At 38.1% G+C, this 11,242-nt stretch overlaps 1 protein-coding gene across 2 annotated transcripts; it reads right to left on the reverse strand.

Moving 5' to 3' along the window:
* Positions 1-372: 372 nt before the first annotated feature.
* On the reverse strand, positions 373-3,547 carry LOC124388711 (endonuclease domain-containing 1 protein-like). Of its 2 annotated transcripts, none has more exons than XM_046853687.1 (3): positions 3,422-3,547; positions 2,973-3,337; positions 373-1,185 (listed from the first exon to the last, which is right to left on the reverse strand). In XM_046853687.1, the coding sequence occupies exons 2-3, from the start codon at positions 3,276-3,278 to the stop codon at positions 613-615; spliced, it is 879 nt and encodes a 292-aa protein (XP_046709643.1). In that variant the 5' UTR covers positions 3,279-3,337; positions 3,422-3,547; the 3' UTR covers positions 373-612. The 2 variants fall into 2 exon arrangements, with proteins under 2 accessions (XP_046709643.1, XP_046709634.1); XM_046853678.1 differs by having other exon boundaries at positions 2,973-3,333; positions 3,422-3,522.
* Positions 3,548-11,242: the final 7,695 nt, after the last annotated feature.

The following is an 11,242-nucleotide window of genomic DNA, read 5'->3' on the forward strand; positions in this document are numbered from 1 at the left end:
CTTCCCCAAAAGGAACATTTTAGCAGCTTAAAGATAAACTATAACTCTCTCTCTCTCTCTCTCTGTCTCTCTCCCTCTCTCTCTCTCTCTCTCTCTCTCTCTCTCTCTCTCTCTCTTGCTCTCTCTCTCTCTGTCTCTCTCCCTCTCTCTCTCTCTCTCTCTCTCTCTCTCTCTCTCTCTCGCTCTCTCTCTCTCTGTCTTTCATGTGTCACACATGTTCAGCATCTCTGTAAATAATATCTTTAATTTTATTTTCAGAAATAAAGGAGCTGAAAACGAGACAGAGATTTAGCATTAAAACTCCTCGTAATCACACAGTGTCAGTGTGCAGCGTGATGAAATAGAGAGAACACAAAATATTGTTTTTTTTGATGCAAGAAGTTTTATTAAACTGCAGGTTAATTAACAGTGAGAACATTGATTACACTGATTAATCGAAGCTTTTACGTGTTCGGAAGCAGGTGCAATTAAAATCAGAAGGTGTGCAGTAAAAGAATGGATTTTTTTGGTACATTTTTTGTTGCATGTCTTTTAATCAGCAGTAAATGAATAAACCTGTTTTCATGAGATTTTCTGATACAGAAACAGAATTTCATTCTAGAAATCTGTATTTTAAACTTCTAATCCTGGAAACACAGAAAAATCTTTACCATACAGTTTAGTGAGTCGTTTATTCAGGTTGGAAATGTCGGGTCTTCGGAGTTTAAAGTTATCGAGTTGAGCGAGGTAGGCCCCAAATACCAGATTAGTTATTTTATTAATATCAGTGCAACAGAAAGCGCTCCAATAATGACTGGGAATGTTGATTCCATTTTTTATTTCTTTCTTGTTTCTTTTTATGGGTATCCATTTCTCCCCTGGAACAGCACCAGTCACAATATACGCCAGGTGATTTTGGTCCAGCTTGCAAATGCGCTTCATTTCTCCAAGCATGGGGGTCTCCACTTGTGCTGCCCACTGCACATTGCTGTTTTGTGTTTGTGGTGCTATATTGGTTAAAGTGAAGGTGGAATCTGCTTGATCCTGATCAGCAGCATACTGATTTGGAAAAACGTGACCTCGAGTATAACCAGTGTCCTTATAATCTAAATCCACGGCCTGGTTCTTTATTTTATTCACAGTTTTCTCATCAATCGGGGACACAATCATGTTTTTCTCTTCTTTATATTCTTTGAAATCTTCAAGCTGTTATGGAGGAGAAATGAACTAGTAAATAAAATGCAAACAACTCACTCAAGACACAAACATCAGATTTTACAGAAATAGAGATATTCCTTTGACCAGATTTCATTAGAAAGAAACCATGGTGACAGTTCAATAGATACCCAACAAGTGCTGGCTTTTGACCTCATGATATGAACTGAACTGGTGAAAAAATGGAATGTCAGAACATGTCACCAAACCCAGTCTGTTTAATGCCATTTTTCCCAGACCTACAGAAAACAGTTCACAGGATGGACAATACCAACCTCAGGACCAGGAGTTTGGGGTGAACATTTTGTTTCATATTGGAAATGTCTTTTAGCTCTTTTAATAAAACAGACTGTAACTGTGATGACATTACATTTATATTTACTTGTTACTCTCAGTGTTCATCAGAGGTGGAAGTAACAAAGTAGATTTTTCTGGTATCAGTTTTTTACTTCACTATTTATTTTTCAGACAACTTTTGCTTTCACTCATTACATTTTTACACAAATATCTGTACTTTTTACTTCTTACATTTTCAAAACAGACTTGTTACTTCAGTTTTAATCTATTTGGTGAAATGTCAATTGCGCTGTTTTCAAACCATAAACCTGTTTCCTGTCATTGTGCAGCTTTTACAATCCACTGGTGTATCATTTCCTGGCTCTCACATGCCACAGACATAGACTAGTTTCTGAATCTCACAGTGAGAAGGCAATACGAAATTTGGGGTTAATGTGGATGAGACAGAGGGAGTCAGTGATGAGAACATGACTGAGAACAGAGACATTCCTGATCACCAACATCTTTTCTCTGCTTGTGTTCTATATGGTGGCTCTTCAGTCTGGATACATTCGTTAAAAAACAACATTTTAAATTACTTTTGCATGAATATATTAATTAAGGCTGTCTAAATGCAAATTCATTTTAACAGCATGAATTTTATTAATGTGCGATTAATGCAGCATGTCTGTTGCCCATTTTTTTAAATAAAAATATAAAATATAAATAAATAAATACCTAAATATCAAAAAGGCTAAAATAAAACGTCCAACCCAACACACGTTTATTCATGACATGCTTTCTTTACTCAGATATAAAAAAAAATTAAAAAACTTTTGAATTAGTAAACATGTAAAGTACTGATGCGCCAAGTCTCAAATCAGCACCAAAATGAACCCTCCTGACACACGCTGGTGCGTTTTGTGGCATTTTTTCCTCATAAAGCAAAAATGAACTTAAATTACTCAGTGTTATTATGAGAAGCTGAAAGTAGAAGAAGAAGCTCTATGTTGATTTTGGTTTCAATTAAAATACGTTTGCATTAGGCATCAATATTTGTCCATTCCCATGTTGATTAAAGTATAAAAAAAGGAAACTATTAATTTAAGGTAAATTTTAAACAAATAAAAATGTGTGATTAAGATGCGTTTAATTGTGACAATAATGAATATTTTAATCAAATGACAACCTTACTATTAATATGATGTGAGGTCCATTTACCAGTGTGACACTAAAGCAGGTAGTAGTTATTTCTAACTTTTTACTGAAGTTCATGTCAGAGCCCAAGCTTCTTTACTTTAACTTGAGTGAAAGACTTGCAGTCAGACCTTCAAACTTCACCAGAGTTTTTCAAAACATCAGTATCTGCACTTCTACTTAAGTGAAGGATGTGTGAACTTTTTCCATCTCTGGTGTTCATTATGTTTTACTGCAGTGTCTCCAGGCTGAAATCTATAGATGTTAATAAAACAGTAAAGAAACATGGAAACACGTGGACTGACCTGAGGTTCAATTTTCCATTCATCAGTACGTTGAATTTGTTTTTGCTCTAAGAAGGTGTAGGCCGAGTAAACAGGGATCCTCCTCTCAGTGTCATACACAGTGGCAAATCTGTAATTGTTTTTCCAGCGCTGACAAATCGTCTTATACTGATGTCCAGTGAAGACAGTGGGGACGATGATGTCTGTGTGTATTTCTGGGTTTTGAAAGAAAAACCATGGACAGGCTTGTATAAAAGAATTTACAACCTCCGTCAGGGACAGTGAGGAGAAAGCAGAGAGCAGAAGCACCAGAGCGAGGAGCTTCATCCTGACTCACAGTGGAGGAGTGTGTGAGGAGTGTGTGAGGGTGGAGTGCAGAACTCTTCCTGAGGAACATTAATAAATACATCATCAAATAAAAAATTCATCATCTGCATCTGTCTATGTATCTGTTAAAGCGAGTTTCTTACCACAAACTGCAGGAACAGCAGAAGGTGTGAGATGATCGCAGGAGATCTTTGTGCAGAGATCTGTATCTGTAGAAGGTCCTGCTGGTCTCTCATTTTTCTCTCTCAGATGCTCACTATTTTATACCACTGCAGTCACTTACACTCATCCTGTGGTGGATTTCATCTCATTTCTGAAGAAGGACTGTTGCTTAATTAAACTACACAATTTCTTCTAAGTAATGTTGAAGGAGAAATGAACACTGTTCCTGTCACATGTATGAACTTCCCACTCAGCCTTCCAGCTCATCACACGTTTACAATTATAAATATTGTAAGAATTAATATTTGGAAACACAATTGTGTTGGACGTCTTTGAATGTAGGAGAAGGAAATGTTTCCTTCACTTGAACTAGGAAACCCAAACTTGTTCCAGCATGACAATGTCTCTGTGCCTGTGCACAAAGCCAGCTCCATGAAGATCCGCTTTACATGGGTAAGATTGGGTGGAGGATCTCCTGCTATGGAGCTCTAAACCCTAATGAACACTTTTGGTATGAATGAACACTGACTGCACCCCAGGTGTCCTCACAACATCTCACCTACATCAGTACCTGCCTGTACTACCATCGCTGTGGCTAAATACATCTCCACATATTTCTCCACAAAATCTAGAGGAACATCTTCCCAAAAGTTAGAACACCTCAGTATTCAAGATCTCAGAAAAATCTCATATCTGAGGTGTGTGAGGAGTATGTGTGAGTCGTGTGTGTATGTGTGTGTGTTGCTACTGTCTTCAACCTACATCATTTATGAGTTCCATGGAGGCCGAGCAGCACAATATCCACAGGAATAAACAGACGTGTTCATGCGTGTTAGAAAACATCTCATCTCTAAACCTGTGAGTTTCTTCCTCAAATCACGACTTAGTGTTTCATCTCCACTTAAAGCAGCAGGAACAGATTTTACACACAACCACATCTAAACCCATGAGAGAAGTTTATTACAGAAAGATGAAAACCATCATATTACTGTATATTATAATAAACTTTTCCTAAATTCTTGAACTCTATTTACTTCCACTGTTGTGATCACTTCCCTCTGACTTCAACACATACTGGTCTAAGAAGCTTGCAAAACTTACAATTACAACACACACACACACACACACACACACACACACACACACACACACACACACACACACCGTTCTGGTAAAACATTTCACAATCAAAATAATGAAGGGAATAACAGTTAAACAGTAAACAGTCCCTCAGCAGCACTTTGTGTGTGTTACCTTATAAAGTGTTCTTCAAACATTTCCTGGTTTACCTTCTTGTTTCTCTACTGCATGAATCAACAACTTTGAAACATTTTTCAAATTAGAACTTGATGTTGAAGTTCAGTAGAAGGTGTGAGAACATTGCAGGAGGAGATCTTTGTAGAGATCTTTATCTATAGAACTTTTTGTTGGTTTCTCACATTCCTGTCTCAAATATTTACTTTATACACCACTACTGTCACGTGGGTTTCTGTCCAGTGTTTGTAGAAGTGAAGGTTCGTACTGTTATATATTTCCTACTTTCTCAGTCACTCAAGAAATGTGTGTCATATAAATAAAACATTTGAATGTTATTATATACACTTTATTTAGTCCCAATTTACTGTTCTATTTCCCTCCACTCTTCTGGGAAGATACTAGATTTTGGAGTTTGCTTATGGATATTTGTGTTCATCAGTCATAAGGGTGTTATGAAGGCAGGTACTGCCTATTCAGTAGGGATGAGATCAGAGCTCTATAGCAGGAGATCTTCCTCTCCAAAGCATGTAAACCAGATCTTCAAGGAGTTCACTTTGTGCACAGGGGCATCGCCATGCTGGAACAAGTTTGGGTTTCCAAGTTCAAGAAAACACAAAATTTAATGCTATACAATTGTGTGCCTCCAGCTTTGTGATAACAGTTTGGAGAAGAAATACATATGGCAGGAACGGGAACAGTGTCCTAATACTTTTGTCCATATAGTGTATGTATGTATATACTGACCAGGTATTATATTATACGATAACATTCTGAGTGGTGAAGTGAAGAACACTGATGATCTTCATCATGGCACCTGTTAGTGGGTGGATTTATTTATTAGGCATCAGGTGAACATTTTGTCCTTAAAGTTGATGTTAGAAGCAGGAAAAATGAGTGTAAAGATTTGTGTGAGTTTAAGAAATTGTGACGTCTAGACGTCTGGGTCAGAGCGTCTCCAAAACTACATCTCTTGTGGGATGTTCCTGGTCTGCAGTGGTCAGTATCTAAAGTGCTCCAAGGAAGGAACAGTGGGGAACAGGGTGATGGGGATCAAGGCTCATTGATGCACATGAGGAGTGAAGGCTGGACCGTGTGGTCCGATCCAACAGACAAGCTCCTGTAGCTCAAACTGCTGAAGAAGGTCATGCTGGTGATGATCAATGGGTCACGAGTGTTTTAGAAGCAAAAGGGGGACTATTAGGCAGGTGCTCATTCCTCAGATTTTACTGAAGAGCACACAAACCATATGATTATTAGATGTTTTCTGAATTCAATCATCTTTTCTGTCACCTTAATGTCAATCATTAAAATTACATTTACATTTATGGCATTTGTCAGACATCCTTATCCAAAGCGACTTATCAGTTAGCTCACTTGATCAGTTAGCGTTTAAGGGGCCTTGTCCATCAGAAGTTCACACTTTTCATATACCCCTGTCCTGGGATTTATTTAATATACATCTTAATTTGTTTGTGAGATTCAGACCACTTTCACACACAAGACTTGGAATTGCCAGTGATTTTCAGACTGTGGTTGATTGTGTATATTGTGTATGAGAAATTTTCATTATTTGTAACAACAGAGGAGACACATTTTAATATTCTTTATGATTAATTTCTTGTTTTAGACCATAATCACACACATACACTCACACTCATATATATCCATATACCTTTTTATCTACCTAATTGCTGTTCTTCTTTTTCTTCTTTCTCTCTTCTTACATTTGCCTTTTTTAAATCAACCACCTGCATGTCTTCCCTCACCACATCCATAAACCTCCTCCTTGGCCTTCCTCTTTTCCTCCTGCCTGGTGGCTCCATCCTTAGAATCCTTTTACTATATGTTCCATCTCTGCACATGACTAAACCATGTCAATCACCTCTCTCACTTTGTCTCCAGAGCGTCGTACCTGCGTGGTAGAACATTTTAAACATCTACCTTTACAAAAAGAAGTTTAACAGACAAACGGTGCCACCAATCTGGACTCATGTGAGTCCTATTTCTGTCCGGTAGGGGGCGCCAGAGAACTGTAATATTGAAAAAAGTATCTGCTGAAGGGACAAGGAAACCACCCACCCACACCCACACACACACTGAGGAAATAAATGTTATACATTAGACGGCAGATGCTGTGTGTGTGTGTGTGTGTGTGTGTGTGTGTGTGTGTGTGTGTGTGTGTGTGTGTGTGTGTGTGTGTGTGTGAGCATTGCAGAGTAGAGGAGCTAATTGGAACAGCCCAGGGAAGGATCAGGTGTTGAACAGAAGACTGCAGAAAAGTGTGTGTGTGTGTGTGTGTGTGTGTGTGTGTGTGTGTGTGTGTGTGTGTGTGTAAAATGACATCACTACTACTACAACTACGTTTATACACAGCAAGAACAAGGAGGGTTTAATTACACACACACACACTCTCTCTCTCTCTCTCTCTCTCTCTCTCTCTCTCTGATAGGTGAATTCATGAATGTGGAAATCTGTAATAAAAGTAAAGGATTATGCAGTGAGCTGGATTGTGGGATTCAGTCTCAGTTGAACTCTTTCCCAGAATCATAATTCATATAAATCATTAAAAGCAGGAGATCCTGAGGCTGAGAGAGAGAGAGAGAGAGAGAGAGAGAGAGAGAGAGAGAGAGAGAGAGAGAGAGAGAGAGAGAGAGAGTTATAGTTTATCTTTAAGCTGCTAAAATGTTCCTTTTGGGGAAGAAAAATCACCCACACAGAGCTCACAAGATCTGATTAAAGAGGCTAAAGCTCGTTTTCCATTTCTGTCTGTTGATTTGTGGGAGATTGTGAGCTCAGGGTTTATGGGGAGATCTCCATACAATGTTCTCAAAGTTACCATCAACCCTGTTTCAGCATGTTCTACAAAACAGCACCATGAAGATCTGCTTTCCATGGGTTGGAGTGAAAGATCTTCTGCTATAAATCTTCAAACTCTATTGAAGACCTTTGGGATGAACATGAACACTGACTGAACCCCAGGCCTTCTCATCTCACCTACATCAGTACCTGACTTCACTAACACCCTTGTGGATGAATGAATCTCCACAAAATCTCCACAAAATCTCCACAAAATCTCCACAAAATCTAGTGGAACATCTTCCCAGAGGAGTTGTACGATATTATTCAAGATCAGAGTTTAGTGTTTCCACATCCATCAGCATACGAATAAATTAGTCGTAATTTCGGATCTTGAGTCTGAATATAATTCCAATGTTCAGTTTCCTTTACAAACTTCTCCTCGAGATTGGACATGACAGTTCTGTATGAGCTGCTGAGTGGAAATGAGATTCATGAAAAGTAAGAAGTTCACAGGCGCTTGTGACAGACGTCAGATCAGTATGCAGTGCAGCCTCCGTCCTGAATCCGCTGAAGCTCCCTCCTGTCAGGAGTGCACACTCCGAGTCCACCTGAAGCGAGCTCTTCAAACCCCACACCCGCATCTTCTACCGAGGGATTTCATTATTAACAATTATTCCCTTCATCACACATCCGGAAAACCTCATCTTACACACGGGTCGCTCTTCAGTTTCACACCTCGTACATCCGGCTTTCAAACACGGCACAAAATAAACACAGCAACGATTCAGAAAAACACCTCAAATAATCACAATACCTGAAAAATATATTCATCACTACTTAAAAATGATTCAATATTAATATTATTACTATATTACTATATATGCAGTATTTAAATACAATATAAATATTAAAATATAATTACATATGACCGTTTTTTAATAACAATTATTATCTATAGATATCGGTTTGTGTTACAATCTGGGGAAAAACATTTAAAGAGGAAAAACCAAAATAAATGAAAAGTGAAATTGTAGTAATGACATTTTTGACAATTGACAATTTTTTTTAAATGATTAAAATGACCCATTATTAAAAATATAAATATATTATTTATTTATTATTTTTAAATCATTTAAATGACACAACACACAAGAATATTTAACTGTACATACAAAAGGAATGATGAAAGGGGGTCAAATTACATTAAAATAAAATACAATAAAATGTAAAAAAGACTAAATCTATGGATTAAATTTTATATTATAAATATTGGGATATATATAGTTGTCTTAAATACTAGTTTTAGTTTTAGTAGAATTATGATTAAGCAGGTATGTTATAAAATGAGTGATTGTGATCACCTGGTTGTCCTCGTCCATGTGAAAGCTGAAATCTGAGTCCTGAACCCTTCACTCATGCTGTCGTTTATGTTTGAGAGTGAGATTGCCTGTCAGCAAGCAAAGGATTATGGGAAAGTTTTTCTGACCTGTGACCCGTCTGACATTCGTCTTCACTCCGGACACAAACAGAAAACAAATCCAAAAAAATATCCTTCACATTATTCCTAACCATTATGGCTGATCGAGGCTAGCTGTCAGGGGGATGCTAAGCAGCAGACAGCAAAATGATAAGAAAAAAAAGAAAGAAACTTGTTTTTGTTTTGATAAAAATGATCATTTCAATGTCATTTTTTAATGTAATGGATTTTAGAGGAAAAACAAAAGACTAAAGCCTGCACTTCTGGGAGCTGTCCATCAAAATCTTACTAACCAATAAGAGTAACATAATTCTAAGCTCCGCCCCCAAACATGAACAGACCGGAGCAATTGATTGGTGCAATTTGGTGAGTTTTCACTGTTTTAACAGTTTTCACTTTGCAGTCTGAATGATCAACTCTTCTCTATTGTCTGGAGCTCCTAATCACATTGGCATTTTCACGTCCCTTGATTGGATGGTCAGAGCTCACAAACCGCATCTGTAGCAAACTGCTCAAATATACTCACTTGGAGTCAACAGCTGTTTTTCATTCCACAATGGCTGACAGAGAAGAAGAAATGGATTGGGTTCATTGGGTTTCTTGCTTTAGTGATGACGTTCATTCTGACTGTATGAGATCCTGTGTGTGATGCAGCTCTGTTCCACTGCACTTCTCTTACTGATGGTTTCTATAGATGAGGCGTCATAATGATGCTATTAAGAGGTGGATTGATTCAGGCTGGACACCCGTGAAGGCCAAGCGGTGAAATACATGACCTGACACTGGTGATAAGTGATTGCAAGTCATGTGATGTGCAGGGGCTGATGGGTAATGCAGCAATTGTGTCAATTTCAGCATAATCGTGACAGATTTGATTTGAAAGATAATAAATGAAAGAGTGAAAGTGTACTCCAGTAACAGCAGTGTTTAACTGGACATTCTGTTCATTTATTAAATGCACTAATTCGGCTTAATTGTTTGTATAAAGTGCTCAGAGATGTTAGAACCTTCAAATCATCTCCTGTTCTGATCTCAACATTAGAGGATATTTTTTATCTTCTGCCCTAGATGTTCGCTTCGAACATATGCTTGAGATATGGTGCAGATAAGCAGCACACCATGTCTCTTCCTCTTTTTTAAAGCGTAGACTCTGAGATATTACGTGGTTCTCGGCTTTCCTGCTGTGAAACACCTCACCCGGCGCTCGGCTAATCAAGTGATTGCAGCTGTTACAGGCTGGATCGACAGAACACGCCGACTCGAATCATCTGCCCGTGACAGCCGCACAAAAGAGGTTCTGATAGGTGCGCCTGGCTGATCCTCTCCCGGGTCGCTCTTTTTCCCCTCTGATGAAACTCTTTCAGAATCCCCTGCTGAGCCCGAGCAGGCAGGGAGAAAAAAACAAAACTTCCTCGCCTCTGAAAGTCTCTGAGATAACGATTAAAATTCCAGGGGCGGAATGTCGTCTCGCCGTCGGCTTCTGCAGGAGCATAATCACTCGTCAAAGCCCGGTTCTGACACTCGCAATCATGCATGACGGGAGCTGATGGGTTCCGATTGAGGCTCTAATCACCAGGTTTAGATGCGGCTTTCTGTGGAGTCTGAGGAATACAAAAAAGACAGAAAGGTCATTTTTTGCTTGGTTAAGATAAGAGGCACAGACGCTCATCTACCATTAATTATTTAATAATTAACCAATTCATTAATTGATCATTGATTAATCACCAGTAAAGTGATCGCAGCAAAAAGTTTTTTTTTTTTTACAAATAAACACTGATATCTCCAACATCTGACATTTTTAATCAAGGACACGTTCCTTCATCCTTCATGGAAGGAGTCTCCAGTGTCAAAAGCATTACAACAGTTTAGATTTTGTGTTTTTCCCCCAAAGAATTAAGTTTTCTGTATTAAGGAAACATAAATATACAATAAATTAATAATAATAATAATAAAATAATAAATATATACATATCCACTGTCCTGACATTCACCTTCCATAAAGAAACTTCAACACAACGTTTATGTGGAGAAACGAGTTGCTACTCTAGCAATCGTAAAATATTACTTGAAATTTTCAGAAACAGCTAGAAACACACAGAAACACATGGAGACATCTGAACCCTAAAAAAAAAATAATAATTAAAAAAATGTTAGAAATATGTAGACACATACCAAATCATCTAGAAACCTGCACAACGTCTGGAAATTTCCAGAAGCATCTAAAAACCTCCAGAAAATCACCAAAGCATTAAGAAAATTCCTAAAACAT

This window comes from Silurus meridionalis, chromosome 1, assembly GCF_014805685.1.
Source record: "Silurus meridionalis isolate SWU-2019-XX chromosome 1, ASM1480568v1, whole genome shotgun sequence".
Taxonomy (NCBI): domain Eukaryota; kingdom Metazoa; phylum Chordata; class Actinopteri; order Siluriformes; family Siluridae; genus Silurus; species Silurus meridionalis.

Bases quoted from the DNA above. Each gene is read 5' to 3' on its own strand.
- LOC124388711 (XM_046853687.1), bottom strand. From the start codon at position 3,278: ATGAAGCTCCTCGCTCTGGTGCTTCTGCTCTCTGCTTTCTCCTCACTG. The intron at 1,186-2,972 runs GTCAGTCCACGT...CCTCCATAACAG, and splicing joins AATGGAAAATTGAACCTCAG to CTTGAAGATTTCAAAGAATA.